Genomic DNA, 22323 nt, shown 5'->3' on the forward strand with positions numbered 1-22323 from the left:
TAGAGCAAATGCTGAAATACAAATGGAAAATAGGAATCTTCAAGCAATAAATATACCACTCCATGAAAAATATCACACTATTTCATTAAAGGTAAGTTCATTTATTTTATATGTTTATTTGTATATTTTTTTTTATAAATGGGTTTCCCCTATAGATGTCAGAATTACAAGATACTATAACAGGAAAAGATACGTTAGCCGCCGAACTTCGCAATCAGGTGGATGATCTTCAATATGAATTAAATAAAGTACGAGCACGCAATGATAAATTAGAGCATCATCTTGGAGAAGCCATTGAAAAACTAAAGGCGTTCCAACAAATACATGGTTCAGATGAGAAGGGTAGTAATAAACCAAGTACTTTAGTTGCATCAAGTGTTTCACAGACAAAGGTAGGGTATTCATAATTACACTAACTTTTAATATGTACATATTTAATTTCTTTTTTTTTCCATAGCTTGAAGATTTGCAAAGGGAATTGGAAGAAACAAGAGAATTAGCCAATAACAGGCTACAAGAATTGGATAAACTGCACCAACAGCATCGTGACGCGTTGAAAGAAGTAGAAAAATTAAAAATGGATGTGAGTTGTTTGGTTTTTGTAAATCTAATTTTTATAATGCACAGTATAAAATGTAAATTAATGTCATGTGCAATAAATGTTCGAATTACACTTGCTTTTACTTGTTTCTTGTGTTTTACTTCTTTGCATTCGAATAAGATGATAAACGGATGGAAAGGTTATTTTTAATGTACGAATTATTATTTTGAAAAGTCTTTTATATTTACAGATACGACAACTACCGGAATCTGTAATCGTTGAGACAACAGAGTATAAATGTTTGCAGTCGCAATTTTCTGTATTATATAACGAATCGATGCAATTGAAAACGCAATTAGATGATGCTCGTCAACAATTACAATCCAGCAAGAACGCACATTTACGTCATATTGAAATGATGGAGGCAAGTTTATCTCATATTATTTCATATAATCTTATAAAATGTCTGCTAATTCGCGTGCATTTCTTCTGCAGAGTGAAGAGTTAATGGCTCAAAAGAAATTGCGCGGGGAATGTATACAATTGGAAGATGTATTAGCTCAATTACGAAAGGAATATGAAATGTTGAGGATTGAATTTGAGCAAAATTTGGCAGCAAATGAACAAACAGGTCCGATTAATAGAGAAATGAGACATTTAATAACGTCTCTACAGAATCATAACCAGCAGCTTAAGGGTGAAGTTCATCGATATAAACGAAAATACAAAGAAGCTTCTTCAGAAATACCAAGAGTATGTATTTTGTTACACGAATGTTCATAAAGAAAATGAATTAACAAAATGAAAGTCTTTACAGTTGATATCCGTACTTTATTATAGCTAAAGAAAGAAATTGAGGAATTGACGACGAAATTGGGACAGCAAACTTCTCAAGAAAATAAAGAGGGTAGTAATTCAGACGGCAGTGGGAAAGAGGAAGATGCATCAAACTCTCTTCCTGGTTCTACACATGTACAAAATAATGCACTATTTTATTTGTATCTTCCAAACATTATAGATACGTTATTAAAAAATTTTTTTATTAATGTAGATTAAGGAAGAAAGTGGAGTTTCAATTAAAAGGGAATCTGGAGAAGAAGAGGTAGAAACAATTGAAGTTGGAGAAGGAGAAGGAAACAAAGGCACTCCAGATTCGTTAACTCTAACTTCTCCAACTCTGAAGAAAGAAAAGGATATTAAACGCGAGAAGGATATTAAGAAAGAAACCATTAAAACCGAGCACCGTGATCCAGCTCACCGTGCTAAAGACACGAAAATGGCAGAGTCAGAACTGGTTAGAGATTTGAAAGCACAACTCAAGTACGTTTATCTAACAGTATTAAAAATTCTTTTGTATTTTCTTCGTTATTTAAATATTATTATAATTATAGAAAGGCTGTGAACGAAATGAAAGAAATGAAACTGTTGTTAGACATGTATAAAGGTGTTGGAAAAGAACAAAGGGACAAAGTTCAATTAATGGCTGCTGAACGAAAGACAAGAGCGGAATTGGAAGAATTACGTCAGCAAATAAAGAAAATTCAAGTATATAAAACTACAATTAAAAATTTCTTTTTTTAGGTAACTTGTTTGAGCTGTAAGTACATTATTTTTAGGAAAGTAAACGCGAAGAGCGTAAGAAGTTAGCAGACGAGGATGCGCAAATAAAAATAAAAAAATTAGAAGAACAAGCATACACACTTCAGCGTCAGGTTGCTTCTCAAAAGCAGGTAAGTTTATATGCTTCGAAAATGCTATGAAATATAAATATGCTTAAAACCATGAACGATTGGTAATGCTAAATAGAACTATGTGTGGTTACAGGAGGAGGAGGCTCTTTTAAATGAAATGGAGGTAACCGGGCAAGCGTTCGAAGATATGCAAGAACAAAATTCTAGATTAATTCAACAATTACGTGAGAAAGACGACGCGAATTTCAAGCTAATGACGGAAAGGATTAAGAGTAATCAACTGCATAAATTAGCTAGAGAAGAAAAAGATGTTTTAAAAGAACAAGTCTCTACACTGACAACACAAGTTGAAGCTGCGAATGTTGTTGTTCGTAAACTAGAAGAAAAAGAACGTCTCTTACAGAACTCACTCGCTACGGTTGAAAAAGAATTAGCTTTGAGGCAGCAAGCAATGGAAATGCATAAGAGGAAAGCTATAGAAAGTGCTCAGTCAGCAGCTGATTTAAAACTTCATTTGGGTAAGGGATTTATTTATAAATTAATTTGTTCCTTCTGAATAAAATATTTCTTGATAAATATTTCTTTCATTTAGAAAAATATCATTCACAAATGAAGGAAGCACAGCAAGTTGTAGCTGAAAAGACTAGTTCCTTGGAAGCAGAAGCGTATAAAACAAAAAGACTACAGGTAAGCTTTAAGAGTTTTCAAGTGAATGAATAAATTAATAATGATTATTGTTATATTTTTTGTAGGAAGAGATAGCTCAGTTAAGACGTAAAGTTGAAAGAATGAAGAAAATAGAACTGGCTGAAACTTTAGACGAAGTAATGGCTGAAGAATTACGGGAATATAAAGAAACTCTTACCTGTCCGTCTTGCAAAGTGAAACGTAAAGATGCAGTTTTAACCAAGTGTTTTCACGTATTCTGTTGGGATTGTTTGCGTACGCGGTACGAGACTAGGCAGCGAAAATGTCCAAAATGTAATTGCGCTTTTGGAGCTAACGATTATCATCGTTTATACCTCTCCACATGAAAAAGAAAACTTTAAATTATTGACATTCGTGTGGTACCTCTTAACTTTGTGAACCTTTCTTAAAATTATAATGTGCATGTTTCTTGTTCCTTCTATTTATTATTCTGATCATTGGTAAACGAGAAACGCAATTGCACATTATCCTACGAAAAGAAAGATGTACGTTTGTAAAAATTTCTATCATTTCGTCGAATGTAATATAAAAAAGGATATTGCATTTTTAAAACATATTGTAGTAATTGCAATGAATTTACTGATATGCACAAATTACTACATTTTTATAACGTTTTGATCTCACACGCAAAGGGATAAAGTTAAATTTTGTGAAAAAGCGCAATGGATAGAATATTAAAATAATTAACTGTATTATAATTTTATTTAGTCTTAAAATTCGGCTCGAATATAATTTAGTTACGAAATTGAAACTTGAATTGAGAAGTCGGCTGAATTTTAAGAGTAATTTGAAGTAATAGGGACATTGTAATATATTATAAATAGAAATTAAAAAATATTTACTATAGAATTGAAGGTATCGTAATTATTATAAACACGCAGAAAATACTTATTTGATAAAAATTACTTCATATAAATTTTTTTTTTTTTGAAATGATTGATATGTTAGAAAATATATTAGGAAAAAAAATTATAACGTAATTATTAGATGTAATTAATTTATTATAATAGAAACGTACTAAGTGCATAAAATAGGGAAATATTTGATTTAGAAACCTCCTTTAACTATAATGTTCTTTTATATTATACCTAGTATAATTTAACTCTTTTTCTACACTTTTTCTTAATAAATATTTCAGTTCTTTTACGAAATTAGGGAAACATGAACATGTTTCTAGGATATTTACACAATATAATATGTATATGTGAATGTCGATTTGAATAGAAAGATTGATTGTAAAAATAATCATAATCATCGTTCATTGATGTAATTTTCAATATTTTGTAATAAAGATCAACAAATGTATTATTGAATTAAAGCATAAATAGAATATAGATTTTAAATCATATTTTTAATGATTCATAATTGATTGTACTACGTTTTTAAAAGAGATTAACAATAACTATGTGAAGCTATAGAGTAAAGGATATCTCCTTCCTGACTTAAAACAAAGTTTTATTAAATCTCTTTTATTATTAAATTATTAAATGAAAATTTAATTGCCTAGTCGAACTAACGTGGCAGCTATTTATAAATAACATTTTGTTTGCAATTTTGTAAACCGTCTGATATACATATATTTATTGCAATATAACAATAATACAATAGATTCGATATTGTAAATTTATTTATCTGAAGCGACGGACCTAATGTCCTTTTACAGAGTTTAATTATTAATATTATTATCGACATTTATTAGTAAATAAATCATCTATATACCTTATTAAAAGATGCTCGCTAGCGTTAAGGGCAATCGAAAATTTTTGATACATTTTTCACTTCACAAAATATCACGAACAATTTTATTATATTCAAGTTTATTCAATAAAAAGCATATAGTACGTACGTGTATCTACGTATACGTAATGTGTATATATACACATAAAAGTTTCTTTGTGTAAATACGAATGGAGGACAAATATATTATTATATTATAATAGTTTTCTGACAGTAGTGCTAATTATGTAATAATAAAAATTTTAGTCAAGTTTGTATCTATAACGTAAGATGCATGAATAGATTTACATAAAATTTTATATGAAATTGAAGATAATTAATTTGTACATAACTACTTTTTTTTAATTATATAAACATTATACAAATTTAGTTTTGGTGTTTAGCAAATTCTGATAAAAATAATAAAGCTTATGAAAAACATGGATCATTTGTTCGGAATATTAAATATTTGTATAAAAATTGTTTTCCTTAAATAATTTTCAATCACAAAATAAGTATAAAGTCTGAAAGAAAAAAAGTATAAATAAAGTTAAGAAGAAATAGGTAATCATAAATCTACCATCTTCTATTTTCAATGTATATAAAATGAGAAAGAAACATATTTATTCCTAATCTTTCCTTAGTACTACATAACAAACACTATCAATTAGATCGAATATATATTAGGTGTAGGAATTAATTCGGTGCCTTTTATTTTTTTAACTGACCATTTATTTTCAAAAGGTTATAGAAACGCTAACTGTTCAAATAATCATATTCTCGCGCTACTTTTCAAATCGAAAGAAGTGCGCGAAAATATTCAAATTTAAAGTAGTAATGAAGGTGTGATGCTAAAGGCGCCAAATTAATTTGTGCAGTACCGAGCATGGTGGGCTTATCCTTTTCGTTCTACTAAATTTCATATTTAATAATTGAAAATTATATTACTCTTTTTTTTTACTAAATCATTTTTAATATTAATATTGTCAAAAGTAAGATTTTGAGTATTCCTACTTCCCCTGTAATGCCATTTTCCCTACGGAAACCTACTTTGCTCGATCCCGTACATCTAATATATTACTACGAATTATTAAAAAATTATATATTAAACAACAACGAGTGGATACAAGAAGTTCCTCAGTGTCACGTGTTCTCGGGCCTTCTTTCTCTTTTAACAGTTTAAAAAACATGAAATGCTTGAAGAAGGACACTTTGTTAATGTTTAACTGATCATTTTTTTTATTGGTGAAAAAGCTTTTGTTAACCAATCGATTACATTCACTTTACACAACAAATATGTAGTTTCGCAAAGTCAACCGTTCATCGACAGGGTGTATTCGGCGTGTAATTTTACTGATGATAATTCGCATCTTTCATAATCGTATCTATATATGAGTCTCTTTCTCTCTTAATGTCCTTGTGTCTGAGTGCGTATCTATTTTACGCGCGAGATTCTTTTGTAAATGTCAAACTGTCGCGCGCCTCTGGTGCATTAATGAATGCATGCGTGCATGCGTGCGTGCGTGCGTGCATGTATGTTGTGTATGTGCAAAAAATTCTTTTCGTCGCTTCGTTCTCCCGTTTGTACGGGATCGTTGATATTACAAAAAAGAAAAATAAAACAACGAAAAATTGACCGACAATGGCCAATCTGAATCATGTCTGGATGCGTATATATATGTATATATTACCCTTATAAAATCATATACATATACGAATGACAATTGATTTTACATTCAATATACAAGTTTAAAATTTCTCTTACTATATTGTAAAAAAATGTAAAATATAAAAACTGTCTTTATAGCAGTATTAAAAAAATGATTTGAGTAAGCAAAGCTTCAATTCCAAGTAAAAAGAATCAAAGGGTTTACAATAGAAGAGGCAATTCTAGTTTTAGTAATTTGCACTATGCCTCAATTAAATTCTATTGATTTAAAAATTTTGCAATATAAAAACTTAATGCTATTAGTTTTAAAGCGGGACCATTTCGTTTTATTCCTTTCCAAGATATTGGAATAATTCTAATTAAAATTGAAAAAATTTATGGAAAGATGTATTAGTCTTATTCTTGTTGCAAAATGTTCAATTGCATACATACATATATATATATTTATACGTCTATATACATATATATTGACCGACGTGGAAACTCTATAAGTATGAACGAGCTATAACAAGAAAAGCCACAAATGGCGATTAATACATGAGCAGAGAAGATATTACGTCGGTAGAGCTACAGACAAAAAAAGAAAGAATAAAATCACTTAGCAATGAATGCAAGTATGCCTTTTTCTTAACGTAGCAATTGTGTTTAGGAATATTTCATAACATTCCTGTATATCTTGTGATACATTTAAAACATAATTGTGTTGTTAAAAAACGGTATACGTACACACGTATATATTATACGTTATATAAATATATAAATAGAGTTGTATTTATATATTCATATACATATAACTATCATAAAATTGTCTGCAGTTTTTTCCTTCCATTCGTGTAATTTCATAATTGACTAAATTTTATATTATGTGATATTAGCTAGAAACGAGATTTGTGCGTACACAATCCCTATAAATGCGCACACGCGTTATAACGCATGTATCATTTAATATTTTCAATTATATATTACATAATATCTAGTATTATATAATATATAATATGATTCCTCCTTATAACGAGTATTTTATTTACAAAATCAATACCTCCCTTATAATGAGATTCAAATTTTTCACTACCTATTCGCTATCACCTACAAAATATTTTATTCAGTCCTCCAAACGATATTTCTACTGTATTTTTTCCATATGATTTTTCGGGACATTTACCTCGAAAGACCAAACTGTATTCATATTTATGTCTAAAAAAACAAAAGTTTCCTGCAATGGAAAGTCTAGAGAGCGTATATTTTCTTTTCTAACATTTTAATTTTGACTTCTTCCTTGATATATTCTCATTTAGCTAAACTTGAAACTTCTTTATAGAATAATAAAACATTCATTTTTAATTTCAACAATTTTTCATCAAATAATTTGATATGCTCATGGTTCATATTTGTAACAAAGTGAAACATCAAGGAGATTACAAGTATCCAGTCCATTTGTATAAGAAAAATAACTGTAAGAAAAAAAGATATTAAATAACTTTACAGCGATTCTTTTTTCTCTTTTATAATAAATTATTAAATCCATACACATATTTCATAATAAAGTTTCATTGATAGACTATTAAAAGCTTTCTGTGGACTTACTTGAATTCAAGAGTTATTTTTATCATTGAATAATTGCATTTCTCACAAAAGTCTTGCATCAAATTATCCTCTTACGTGCTACCGAGGCAATATTAACAACCTATCATGTCTTTCTCGTTATTCAAAAAGGCTTTGGTGAAGTCCAAAAGCGAAATATTTATAAATATGTACCTACGCGCTACGGTATATGCACAAATTAAGTCGCCCAATTGTGTGTACGTGTGGTGTATGTTAGCTGTTCTTTCCAATAATAAGCAGCACCATTCCTGAAGAAACGGTGCTATTGCTCGGGAATAATTACGAGCAATCACTAAATGAATAGAACTTGTACAGGTCGTTCCTACGTGTATCAATGTAGATAGGTAATTCATTGAATTCACTGCATTTAAAAAGAATTTTAATACCGATCCTTGGATCTTTTACTCTCTTCCCTGTCAAATATTTTATATTATACTTATAATGATGATAATAATGTTCCAATTCCACAGCAATATTAATTGGTGAGACCTATTCATAGGAATCGAATAATAGGCTAAATTACAATACAATTTTTTTAAAATTACGAATATTACTGTTGAATAGCATTATTACCGATCGCATCTCTCGACATCCAGATAAATCGTTCAATATTTTTCCACTATTTACAAATCATTAATTTTACACACATGTTCATTTATATCTCACCATAGTCACTTCAGGATGCCACTGGAATTCTGATGAAACATAAACAGACATAACACCGGCACAAATAAAAATATCTAATTTCTTTGCATTAGGTCGATCGATGTATACCGTAAAAATACCAATGTTTCACTCACGATATCGTCAAGACCAAAACAAGGACATATATCTTCCACCTTTGCATCAAACAACAATACTAAGTCATTTTATATAACTATCATAAAGTATTTTTTTTTGATATTCTAGAATGGGGAGATCATCCTGTCTTTGTGATTTTCAATACCATCATCCTGGAAACACTAATGAACAAATCACTTCTCTCCATATGAATAACTTCTTTACACTTGTTGCACGAGTTGAGCAGTTCCATGAGTATTTCACTATATAACACGTGAGAATCAACACACTCATATTTATGAGTCATCATTCTCCTGAATTAGATTCATCGTAATGAGAAAATTTCAGGAAAACTTGTTCCAGAGTTGTTTGACTGAAGCTGTACTCTTCGATGTCCAACTCGAGCTTGGCTGAAAATAAAATTGAAAATTGAAAAAATAATGCGAACATTTATAATTTTATATTTACCTTTCTCCAACTGCATAAAACACTCGGCCAGCGAGTTAACTGCATGCTGGGGAACAGCGAAAACTAATCTGTCAGCGAAACTTTCTTCCAGAGTAGCATCTGGAAATAGACTAGAAACGAACTCTTTCAAAGTTGTAATCCTATCACCAGAAGGTGTCGTGGGTGTGCAGTCACCCCCTAAAAGTTTCATCTCGAGGGTGTATCCAGCGCCGTAGAGATTTTTCAAGTGTTGCGTGGAACCGATACACCTTAGTTCTCCTTTCACCATTATACCGACTCTAGAGCACAAAGCATCAGCTTCCTCCATTGAATGAGTAGTTAAAATCGCCCCTCTACCGCCCTATTAAAGATAAATTTATTATTGAAGATAATGTTTCTTCTGACAGATAGATTTATTCCGGAACACACCTGAAAACTAGCGAGAATGGTATCCCATAAAAACCGTTTTGATCTTGGATCCATTCCTGTGCTAGGTTCATCCATCAGAACAACCTTCGGACCTCCTATCATAGCCATAGCAAACTAAGTTTTCTTCTGGTTCCACCTGAACATTCTTGAGTTTGTTTGTCGGCATGTTCATGAATTTGAAGACCAGTGAGATATAAATCCACAATGCTATAAAATCAAATTCATTTATATTCGTAAGTTCTTTCAGAATATGTTAAATCAGGGGTGGGTAATTGTTTTGGCTTGGGGGCCACTTTGTAGAAGCGGAGGTTGGCGGAGGGCCGCACCTTTTAAAATGATTGCATTCATTAGTTAACTTTGCATAATAATCAATAAATATAAATAAAATAAAATAGTGACAGTTTTATTCAATTTATTTAAATACGAGACGAAATCTCGGTTTAAGGCGGATTTTTTTGTCTTGGCGGGCCAGAAAAAAGCTCATAGCGAGCCGCTATTTACCTATCCCTGTGTTAAATAATTAAATTACCTGTCGATGTCTCCCCATGGAACGCCACGAATCGCAGCGTAGCATTCTAAATGCTCTCTAACAGTAATATTCTTCCACTGAGCATCGTGTTGAGGACAATATCCCATTTGTCTAAAAGCTTCTGCCATATTAGAATTGATATTGTGCCCACCGATCTGTACTCTCCCTCGGGTAGCTGCTTCCTCAGCTATGACGATCTTCATAGTCGTTGTTTTACCAGCACCATTGTGACCTAGTAAACCGAATACTTCTCCAGGTTCAACCGCTAAGGACAGATTTCTGACGGCGACTTTTCGTTGTATCTGACTGCTGGCTTCTTCGTCCTGCTTATAGCAACAACTGCAGGACCCAGTATCCCTTTGACGATACTCTTTCCTCAAGTTCTATCAATGCATAATCATCGTTTATTAAAATGCAATTCTTATGGAAAATAAACAGAATAAAATCCAGTGCAGGTAATACCTGTACTAAAACTACAGGTGGTTCTTGAACAGACGATGAAGTGATAAGATCAAAAACTTTTTGTCTTTCAGCCTTAACATCTGCATCCTCGTGCTCTCCAACGTCAGAATTCTCCATGATTTCTTCGCCGACAGAACCACCGTTACGCTATAAATATAAAGTACACTTTTAATATAAAATATATATATTTTATATTACAGGGTGTTCGACAACAGGTGTGTAAAATTTTAAGAGATGATTCTAGGGATCAAAATAAGACAAAAGTCAAGAATAAGGAAATAGGGTTTGCGGCTTTGTTTTCCAGTAATTAACGTTTAAAAATTCGAGTAAAAAGCGCCTGAAACCTGCAACCCGCCCTGCACCGACGACTGAACGTCAGGTCAGTAGGGGTCGGTACAGTCATAACCAAGAATCGAAGCCGAATGCTGCAGTACCGAGAAACAGAATAGCACGAGGTGAGTTTCTACTATTCAACGATTCTTGGTTATGACTGTACCGACCCCTGCTGACCTAACGTTCAGTCGTCGGTGCTGGGCGGATTGCAGGTTTCAGGCGTTCTTTACTCGAATTTTAAAGAAAGCCGCAAACGCTATTTCGTTATTCTTGATTTTCGTCTTATTTTGATCTCTAGAATCACCCTTTAAAATTTTGCCCACCTGTTGTCGAACACTCTGTATATTGTGTTACTAACCAGAAAGTGTTTGAAAATGTCGCCAACATTGCCACCGCTTTTTTTAATGTCTAAAATGAGAAGCACAAAGAACCACATTGGACAGTGGAGAAGCACGCCGAAGGCCATTAAAATAATCTCTGTAGTTAAATAATCAGACATGGTGAGATGATGGCAAGCAGCATTGATAGAGCACATCAAGTGAACTCTTCCTACATAATATACTGCTGCATACGGTACATATAATGTGTTCAATAAAGAAAAGATTACGTGTAAAACGAATGCTGCTGTTCCACCTGAAAATGATATTCCACGTTAGATACTTAAATCATAATTAACACGTTGAATGCCATGGGGGTCACCAGTGGCCGGTTCCGCAATTTACACACGCCTGATTAATTAAAAGAAAACGATAGAAAAACATTATTTTAAGTAATATTGCTATGGTACAAATAATGTGAAATTTGAAAATTAATTATTACTATTCTTAGTAATTAGAACTTTAATACGTCTCACAAAAAATGTCCAATTTCACTGTGGCGTTCAACGTGTTAAGAGTATATTATAATTAATTGAAACTCACTGAGACCCAGCATATCCAGAACAGTGACTAGTATAAACGGTATGAGCCCAAAGAACGTTGCTATATTGGGCAAGATACTTTGAGCAGAATCCATCTTGTCGAAGATATAACTTAAACACGTTGAGAATAGAATAGAGGACGGGCAATAGAGCATTAGGAGACCGCCGAGGGTAATGAGTGCTGGTACTTCTTGAAGAGAAGGCACATCGAAGAGAAATATAATGCCAAGAATACATAAACAGATGAACGTCATCAGGCCGACAAGCACGATAAAGTACGTCAGGAAGTACATAGAAAACGACAGACCATTGACACGAAGTTGATTTTTCGCTTTTATCTAAAAGTATATAAAATCATGGTTACTTGTGTATCATAGAAATAAAATTGAATGAGAAAAGAAATCTTACCTCGCGATCGTAGACCATATCCACAACTAATGTTATCGGTAACAAGACGAAATTCATTCCGATGGATACAGCTGAACTCGCTGTACCAATATTAAATTCCTGTGGTTGCGATGTCTGTTGAAAAGGATGCGTTTTGACTTCAATTGTTTTCAAATTTTCTTTACCCGAGACCAACCTAATCGAACAGACAAGTTACACAACAATTACATTGATTTTGAATATTTCTTTTGTACTATTCAAGGTACCTGTAGTAAGTGTTGGATAGAATGTTGAACAATATCGGTAGGGAATGTTGCATAGTGTCGTTATAAGCGATTGTTAAATCAATCTTTGGTAAATTATACTCGGTAACATTAATAGCAGCTATATGCGGTGCAATCTTCAACAAATTCGCGAAATTTCCATAGTATTCTTCAATATATTTTACATCCTGACTAATTCCATTGATCAAGTCTGTAATATCACGATCGGTATTGTTTGCGTATAAAATTTTGGTCTCGTTGCCGTAGGTATCTATCGAAAATACAGGTTGAAATTATTATAAAGATCTATAAAATTTAATTCCTTTAACACTAGGTTTACTTCGGAGTTCATTTATGCAATACTATCAAATTTATTTAACTTGTATCGTAATTGTTTTTAAATTAAATTAATCGGTTGTTTTTTGAAGAAAATACGTGGTTTCCTTTACCCGTCAATTTGACGGATGTCCGTGAAGATAGGTATATAAAAATGTCCGTAAACCTAGCGTTAATAAGTATAACATACCTGTATCTAATTTTAACGACTGCATTTTCACCTCGACTGTCTGAATGCTATTTAAATGGAGGCCAAGAACTACCAAAAAAAGAGGCGCGACAATAGTGAAGTACAGTAGCTGGATGTTTCTAACGAGTCTGAGTATCCTTAGGCGAAGCATAGCGTACAAGGTTTGAAGGAAATTAGGCCTAATTTTGATGGGGTCTAATCCAAGGCCGCGAACAGGAGGGTTTCTATCACTGTGAACGCCGTCTGGTAAATCCCCTGCACCTAAAGTACAATATAGTAATGAAATATTGAGCTAAATACTTAATATTTACACTTCATAAACATTGACGTACCTTTTGCTTGGCTATCGTTGTTAACAGTGGTACCTTCGTTCTGTAAACTCTGATAAAATGTGCTCTTTGATTGCAGAGATAACGACCTGCTCAATGCACGATTACGCACCATTTTCTTTGACAAATTATCCATAGTGCATTCTGTACCCTCGTCTCTTTCCAAATGCAGAAATACCTCTTCTAAGGTGGTCATCGAGACCCCATAACTGCTGATACCTAATCTGCTTGATCGGGTCTTAATTTCTTGTTCGATGGCTGAAAAAAGTGGTGCAAAATTTTCTACGGAATTGTGAGGTAAAATGAAGCTTAGTTCGCGACCATGGCGCCTTGCCTTTTCTGCCTTCGACACGTGAGACGTTACCAGTCTGGTAATTGCATGTTCTCTTGCATTCCCTTCGAGTACCAACGTTAAATGATATCCAATGCCGAATTTGTTTTTTAAGAACAGAGAACTGCCGCAACATCTCAATCTTCCTTTACTAATAACCGCCTTCCTATCCGCTAATATATCAGCTTCATCCATAAAATGGGTTGTTAATAAAATCACTTTTCCATGACGCCTCGATTGTAAGAAGGACCACATTTGCCTTCTGGAGTAGGGATCCACTCCAGCTGTTGGTTCATCAAGGATAATGATTTTTGGATCGCCGATGATGGCAATACCTACGGACAGCTTTCTTTTTTGACCTCCGCTTAAGTATTTTGCAAAGGTATCTGCGTTTTCCGTTAAATCAATGTCTTTCAAGGTTTTCTTCACCTAAAAATAAAGACGGAGTGATATAACACCTGCAAGAAATTTTATGCGAAATACATAGCAGCTGAAATACGTACTTCGTGTTCGATCATTGATTTTGGAATACCGCGCACAGCGGCGAAGAACTCCAGGTGTTCTCGAGGCGTTAAAAGATCAAAAAGAATATCATGTTGAGGACAAACGCCGGTCATGCTTCTTATCACTTGCATATCATTGGAATCTCTAACGTCATAGCCGAAAATCAAGGCTGTGCCGGCGGTAGGCGCAGTCAGGCCGGTCAGTATATTAAACAAACTCGTTTTACCAGCCCCGTTATGACCGAGTATTGCCGTGATTTGCCCCTCATAGATCGTTAAATTGATACCGTTCACAGCTTTGATCTCAGATTTACGACACTTCTGATACGACTTGTAAAGATCAACTATACTAATCGCTTCGCGTCCTTTCATCTCTCGCACTACCGGTTCAATGTCACGGTTCGTCTCTTCTCCAGGTATAAAAGAATTTGACTCGCCGTTTGACGATGGTACCTGCAAGTACAACTGTGAATACATTTTTTTCTACTTTTCTTATAATATCAAGATTGCTTTATATTAATGTTTTATTACACCCACACGCGGAGCTTTCCTCTGGCACCAAAATCCGGGGGTGAAACAAAACCAGGGAGTTCTTTTCGTTCCGTATTCACCTAAGACAAATTATTCATTTTTTATTCAGTTATTCTTAGACAATTTAAGGAACTTGGAGAACATACTTGGAATGACGGAATCAAAATAGTAAGCTAACAAGGCATATAGAAAAATATCCAAAGTCATCATGATGAGACTGCCCCCGAAAGGTATACCTGGACCAGACCAAAGATTTTCAAAATTAACCCCTTCTCCTTGCAAGTCTAACACAAGAGCCTAGAATAATAAATAGAAATGTTTCATTCTTAATTAATAATTTTATTATTCTTTCTGCGAATACAAACCTTATCCATCGCTAAAGCAACGCCTGTTGGACTAAGGAGGGAAACCACCCAGAAAGAGATTGAACTAGAATCTTTGACAAAAACCTGGATAAAATACATCAAGCTGAATATCGTAACTGCAAAGTTTCCGAGTACACCAGCAGTCTGAAAGCAAGTAAATACTCTTAATAATAGTACTTCAGCAGTGCCGTAACGAGGGTATGAAACGCCTGTGGCAAGTGTCTAACTTGCGCCTCCCCGTAATCCAATAATGACAAAAGAAATTAAAAATTTTAATGTAACAAGCTAAATTTTACTAAATATACAGTTGCGCCTTCTTCGCTACGCCCTCATTGCGGCACTGGTACTTCATAATGATTAACGAAATACTCACTCGTGATTTATCGAAGAAAGGTGTTATCATAAACGCAAACATGATTATGGAGAAGCTGTAGAGTACTACCAAAAGGAATATTGGTAAAAAGTGTGTATGTTGGAACATTTGTAGAGTAAAAAGTAGTATCACCCCAACAGCAGAGAGTAACAAGACAAATACGCTGTAGATAATGAACCATGATACCCTAAAATAAAAAAGAAACAGATTTCTTATTAACAACAAAAATCTGGGCAAATAAATATCCAATTTTTTCCCTAACTAAATATGTATAATTTTCCTATTTAAACATGCACTGATCATTGAAATAAAATAAACTAATACTAATCTCTAAACTGTACTACTGCATAAGTGCAAACCTACCAGAAGATAGAATCTTTCAGGCCCATTATCTTCATTCCTTCCTTGATTTTTTTCTCCTTTTCACCGACTATCAGGATCAGAAGGTAAGTGACGAATTGTGAAAGAGCCAGAACCATAAATAGAGGTATAACAACTCTAAAGGCCAGCATCCAGTCTAAATAAAAAATATCCTTAGAAATATGCTCACAAAAGAAAAATATACATTAAGTGTAAATTTAACTCCTAAATCAAACGCATCTTTATTTTTCTATAATAGTCTACTATGATGCTAACGTTAGTTATATAACGTGCATAACTACATAGAGAGATATTTAAAAGAGATCATATCATTCATAACAATTATGGATTATTCCAAATTTTTACCTGCAGTGAAAGCTTCCTTAGGAAACATTTCAAGTTTAATATCTGGCACGGTTACATCGTTATTCCCCGTATCTAGCTGCAAATTAATAGGAAACAATATTAGTAAAGAAAAAAGATTCTTTGTCGTTACGGTTTCAATGGAAGGAGATCTTCAGGACATACTCTTATTTTCGTGGTATCCATTATCATTTGCAACGCCAGGAAACCAGAATGCAAATAACTATTTGCAGGACATGATCCACCGGTTTCTATCGACAATACTCCACCCATCCAATGGCTTGTGTCTTTCCGACAAGTAACTGGAGCGGAATACAATTCAGTCGGCGAAGGCGGATTTGTGTATGAAGGATTGGTTCTTATCTCATACCTATATAACAGAGAAATTTGTAATAGATACCTAGATGATAGAGAGAAACTCTCAACAAAATAATATTCTACCGAGCATTCAAATTATCTTACAGAAGATGCTGAGATATGGGCTGAGAATCTTCAAAGATTACTGCTAAGTGTACACTGTACGGATCTCTCCAATATGCTGCTTGTAGATCATCCTTTGTATCAAACACCATGAAATTCAAGGGAAGCTTGCCAGGGTAATCCCACATTGATAACCAAAGGGTATTCATTGAATTCAAAAAATTCTATAACATAAATGATACTTTATAGAAAACATTCTACTAGTTGAACTAATTGAATACGTACCAAGGTCTCTGTTGAGTTTGGTACAACAGCTATGGTGTTGTTTTTGTAACCATTGAATGTTTCGAATATGCCTCCTTCTTGTCTCTGGGTTGTCATCGCAGGATAATTTGGATTTGGTGGTAACACTTTTACCACAATCAAAACACCTAGGATACAAAGGGGTAGAAAAATCTCCTGTAAACAGTAAAATTGAAAAATATATTTTTAATACTGTTTACAAAATATATAGTAGAATCAGATAGAATATTTTCAATTCTATACATAAATTCAACTTCTAACTGTAACATTTGTTAGAATAGTTCCCGCCATTGATATTTAATAATACATACGTTCAAAATCATACATATTGATTTCTATTCAAAAGTAGTACTTAACAAAAAAAAAAAGAGCCACCCTCGTGCTTGCATAATAATTATTCGACCTGCACCCTCTCCCACACCTGTCGTCCAAGTAAACCTGCGCAAGCGTTCGATACAACCCTCCCTTTGCTGGAAAAATATATATGCCGATTCGCTTTCATACTCGGTCACCATGGCGATCAACAACGGATCAGACTGATCCGATTCATTAGGACGATTGTTTTCAACCCTTTAAGGACGATTTAGGTTCTTCAAGAAATTTTCATCAAGATTTCTCCAGAATGTCCATGCATTGGATAACAATTTGTTTTGTTTAAAAAATAAAAAATATGAGATATGTAATTTCTGCAAAATATATATTTACAGAGATTCATATATTCATGTAAAATCCGGACTTTCAAAGCGGTTACAAAAGGAGCAAACCGATGTCTTTTTACGTGGATATCGTTACAGAAGATTCTTTCTACGAAAACCTCACGTTGGGCGTGGTAAAGATTCTGGAGAGTCTGGCGTATATAAAAAATGTACGGATCGACAGAAGAAACGGATGTGAAAGCACGACTATCACCAACTGGGAGCAACGACATTGTTGTGTCCTCCCAGAGGATGTTAAGAACTTTTACGTCTCGATCGACGGCTTCTTGCTTCAGTGGAACCTCGAGATAGCAGGTAACCCCTTTGGAGAATTATCCACACATTTCCAAGATTCTCTTTGCCAACTTTCATCCACGACACAGTATTATTAATGTTACTTCGTATCTCCATCTGTTCCCTTCCAATAGCGCTGCATCTTTTCATCGAGAATAATAAGATTTTGTATTCGAGATCTAAAATGTATAAATACTAAAGTATAAATTGTTTCTGTATTAACATAAATTTTTATAAATGTCCATTCCTTCTAGGCGAAGAATTTCCCATAGGACGCATGGAGATCGGCTCGTTCTCTTCTCTCAAACGATACACGAACAACAACGGCAAACGAGAGGAATCTTCCTCCTCCATTTCCGTCGATTCTGACAAGTTAGAAGCAGAGGCCGTTTCCGATAACACGTCTGACGTCGATAGCATCCTTGTCCTCCTCCAAGGAAATGGTGCACATAATTGCAAGATGTTTGAAATCGCGCAATGTTTCCCAGAAAGCAGCAAGGCCAAGGTCTATTTAGTCTACCGGATGAAACAGGAACAAGAATCGCCCAGCGTATGGTTGCACAGAGAAGAAGCGAATAGGTGGTACCATTTGGCTGACAGTTTCACCGTGTATTTTCGCATGATGCTTGTTCATCTTGGCTTGCCGTTGTGGCAAAGCTGTGTGTCAGGCGTGTCACTGCCAACGTGGGTCGAACAGGTGTACTTTCTTGTCGCTCCTCATTTACTACCATCCGTCGTCGAACCCACGGAAACAATTTCCACCTCCATATGGAACATGGGACCCACCAACGTTATCGATCCGGCGATTTTCAAGGCGAAGGAGAGTAAACAGAAATGCTCCAGAAAGAAATAATTCTTCTGGATCCTTGTAATTTTTCCAATTATTGTGATTATCCTTCAAGGTGTATTCGTAATCCATAACTTGTAAACAAATGAAAGAATCAACTTTAAAGCAATAAAATTAAAATACCTCTAAAGACAGTAGCATTTTGGCAAAACGCCATGGTATGGAAACAATTTGCATGAAACTATTTATCAATTTAACTTCTCCTTTATATTATCAATAGTTTGAAAGATCTTAGACTATCCTCTTCAATTTAAATGTCCTTTCCAAATCCCCAAATGTCCTTATTCGTGGAAAACAACGAAAACGAATAATCTTCAGCTCGATCGTCGGTGCTAGCAATTGTGCAGCTTCGGTGAGCAAGTTTATTTTAAGATCACAAACGAGGGAAATCATTTTGATGTTATCCTTGGTCAAGTGTATCGACAACGAATGAAGAATCGCCGTTGCGTTACTCTGAGGAAAAGAAAAAAAAGAAACTTGGTGAAAACAAAAAGATTCTATACGTTTGTCCACGACGACCCTTGGCCCAGTTGGCACAAAGATCACGCAAAAAACACCGACCAAACGAATTGGCAATACGCCCTCCAGTTTGGCAGTCGTGGACACCCACGAAACGCAGTCAGTTCGTCGCCATCCGTGGAAACTAACCACGGAGGATCTTCCTCTTCCTCTTCCACGCTCTCCTGAATTTGCCTTCCAGTATACTGGCATCGGACGTGCATATTTTTCCTTCTTTTTTCTTCCTTTCCTCTTCTAACGAATACTCCGTTTATTCTGAAGCCTCTTACTGATCCATAGAAACGTCCCACTGATATATATGTTTAATAGGTTTCATTTTTTAATTACTATCGATTTTTATAGCAACTTTCTCAGAAATGTGTGGAAATTATTAAGTCTCTCGTCTTTGAAACATTACATATTATAAGAATAGCTTGGTATTCAAAGGTAAAGGGTGAACCTTTAATAAGTTAATTACTATATGCTATATGGAACGACTTGTTTCATTAAAAATTTTTAAAAGTTCAAATCACTCTAATATCAACGCTAAATCTACTGTTCACGTACAATCATAGGACAAAAAGGTATTCATAAAATTTTTGCAAGGACTTGTTTAGATAAAGGATTGATCGTAGAGAAGAGAGGGAAGGCATAACTAAATATAGCTCGTTAGAGGTGGAGAAAATCGATTTATACATAAAATAAGTATTCCCCTGTCTATACTTAGTACTGCCCTCCTACCGCGAGCTAACTCAATTAAGATTCTACTCTCCTACCATAAAACTTCGCTGTTGGTGAACGGAGAAAAATAAAAATACGCTTGCACCAACGCGTGTGGTGATATGCTCTCCTGCAAGCGAAACCCTAACGTCGAAGCAGAAATTTTCTAATTTTTATATTTCTTATCAGAGAGACTTTCAGCGACCGGTAAGGGGTAATTAAATGAAAAGCGTTAAGATGAACGGTAGAAGCTTTTCTAAAATTGTTCTTTATCCCTGTTTCTCCAGCTACAAGGAGCGGTCCATTCGATTTCCTTGTCATCTAGTTGGTTAAACTCCAAGGAGAAGCTGATTCTTTGAGGCTGGGTGCTTGTGAGTTAATGAGCTTTAAGAAAGCTAATAATGAACATCTCACGTACCGCTGTAGTCTTTCGCTTGTCGCGCTTCTTCAGCAGAAGATTCCTCACGAGCATCGCTCGCAGCTGAGACAAGTAGACCCCGCACAAATCCATCCTGCGAGATGCACTCGTTCTCCTCTTGATTTCTGTAACACGAAACAAGGAAATCAATTAATATCAAAATAATAATAGATCTTATTAAAAATTCAATGCTTCTTGCCGTTAACTCCAAAGTTCCTTTGCATTATTTACACAAATGATTCTAAAGTGAATTACAACAATATATGATTCTTCTTTGTAGTAACTTGTCAGACAGGAGTTATCTAAAAATAATATAAACAGTATCGACGGATTCAACCAGGGAAAACATTCTTATCGATTAACATCCCAGTTGCGCAGAGTTTCGCCGATGATTGGCCCCTCTCTGGCCGTGACGAAAGTTTTCCCTTCGATGCGAACTCCGATGTGTTCAGAAACGAAGTCGCGGTTCTCTAACGTAGAGAAACGATCGCGATGTGGTCGATAATTCGTCGTTTGCACTATTTAAGCATTCGCGCGTGTAACAGCGAGCAATATGCCAGTGAATATGTCAAGGCCTTTGAACAGTTCCTACTGATAGCTTACAAAAAAGCACGTAAAAAGAAATATATATATGTACATATAATAAACAATATCCACGGTAGCGCGTGTTATGTTGTATCTATCGGATGATGAACTACATACATGGTCATATTAATTGTTTAGATGATCTTAGATTACATTTATAGTTATGTAAACTGAATACAATTATACGGTTATAAAGAAATTGTACAGTTTACATACTCTTTACTAGCTGTAAAATAAGCAGAACTTCTCGAATCAATTAGGCTAATTAACACTAAATTATATCACCAGTGATAATCAAAAGACTATTTGAATCTGATTGCTAGAAGCATCCGCTAGGAAGCAAGTTTATATACCTAAGCGGAGTGCTTGTGTAAACGATCATATTTGCTGAAAAGCTGAATATCCCGAGATTTCGAAAATTTGGAGCAAAGGTTCAAGGAATAGCCGAATTGAATTTTAACGAGAGGGAAAAGAAAAAATATTTTTCAGCCTTCGCAATCGATAATACTATTTGTATGACAATGAGAACGCAATCGATGAAAATTCATTGCACATTTTTTTTTCTCTTTTGTATCATTGCATCATCTTGCTCGCAGGATTATTGCATAACATTGACTTCACTCTACGTGAGAAATAAAACAATGCTTTTTAATTGTACCAGGAAGCGTCGAGAGTTCTTCTTTCAATTACCATTGTGGACGAAATTACTTTTCCGATATACTATGCATGATATTAGTCTGAGAAGAAATATATAAAATTCATTTTTTTCGCTGACGATTAACAAAAGTAATTAATTGTACGATGAAACACAGACACGGGTATTTACGGTATCGAACAAGCATAACACAGGTTTCGCAGAATTTCAGTCGTAAAATAGGTAGCACAGGGGAGTTAACGCTAAAACTAATAACCAATGTATCGACTAAAATCTAATTTAACCGAAGGTTAACATCGATGTTTCTCCAAGCGTTTCACCGAAACGTCGACAACTTTATCGCTAAAACCTTCGTGAAAAAATCAATATCCACTTTCTTTATAGTCGTTTGCGTAACAAAAGACATTTTTTCAACGGACCAAGCTTCGCATTGTGTCGTCGATGATCTTCACATCGCCTCGTAAGCTTTGTCATTCGAGCTACGTGAATGAGTCAGAAGATATTCAAACAATTTACTTTAAAAATTGTCAACCGATCAATTATGATTTTCTGAAATATTTTAACACGTTGAACGCCACAGGGGTCACCGATGACTGGCTCTCCAATTAACACACGCCTGAATAATTAAAAGAAAAATAATATTACTATGGTACAAATAACGTGAATTGGCAAACAGAAAGCTTGAAATTTGAAAATTAATTATCACTATTCTGAGTATGTAATTCACTATG

The 22323-nt window shown here is 34.3% G+C and overlaps 3 protein-coding genes across 4 annotated transcripts; 2 read left to right on the plus strand and 1 right to left on the minus strand.

Moving 5' to 3' along the window:
* The first annotated feature begins 4 nt into the window (after positions 1-4).
* LOC114873226 (E3 ubiquitin-protein ligase Bre1) lies at positions 5-3789 on the plus strand. 2 transcript variants are annotated; one of them, XM_046288310.1, is made up of 12 exons: positions 5-91; positions 156-392; positions 458-583; positions 792-965; positions 1037-1294; positions 1382-1513; positions 1593-1861; positions 1933-2086; positions 2158-2271; positions 2348-2750; positions 2825-2919; positions 2985-3789. In XM_046288310.1, the coding sequence occupies exons 1-12, from the start codon at positions 23-25 to the stop codon at positions 3264-3266; spliced, it is 2313 nt and encodes a 770-aa protein (XP_046144266.1). In that variant the 5' UTR covers positions 5-22; the 3' UTR covers positions 3267-3789. The 2 variants fall into 2 exon arrangements, with proteins under 2 accessions (XP_046144266.1, XP_046144267.1); XM_046288311.1 differs by having other exon boundaries at positions 2366-2750.
* A 2082-nt stretch (positions 3790-5871) lies between these two features.
* LOC114873265 (cholesterol transporter ABCA5-like) lies at positions 5872-20591 on the minus strand. The gene is given in 24 exon segments (XM_029181431.2): positions 5872-9117; positions 9176-9515; positions 9584-9696; positions 9699-9790; positions 10113-10495; positions 10575-10721; positions 11266-11540; positions 11828-12164; positions 12235-12409; positions 12480-12747; positions 13003-13263; positions 13335-14091; positions 14166-14618; positions 14697-14776; positions 14843-14993; positions 15062-15205; positions 15435-15621; positions 15798-15951; positions 16161-16236; positions 16323-16527; positions 16620-16801; positions 16863-17036; positions 20353-20477; positions 20552-20591. Coding segments are annotated over 24 exon segments (5208 nt in total). The 5' UTR covers positions 20577-20591; the 3' UTR covers positions 5872-9013.
* LOC114873266 (tubulin polyglutamylase complex subunit 2) lies at positions 17045-19168 on the plus strand. The gene is made up of 2 exons (XM_029181437.2): positions 17045-17890; positions 18124-19168. The coding sequence occupies exons 1-2, from the start codon at positions 17647-17649 to the stop codon at positions 18720-18722; spliced, it is 843 nt and encodes a 280-aa protein (XP_029037270.1). The 5' UTR covers positions 17045-17646; the 3' UTR covers positions 18723-19168.
* Positions 20592-22323: the final 1732 nt, after the last annotated feature.

This window comes from Osmia bicornis, chromosome 12 (assembly GCF_907164935.1).
Source record: "Osmia bicornis bicornis chromosome 12, iOsmBic2.1, whole genome shotgun sequence".
NCBI lineage: Eukaryota > Metazoa > Arthropoda > Insecta > Hymenoptera > Megachilidae > Osmia > Osmia bicornis.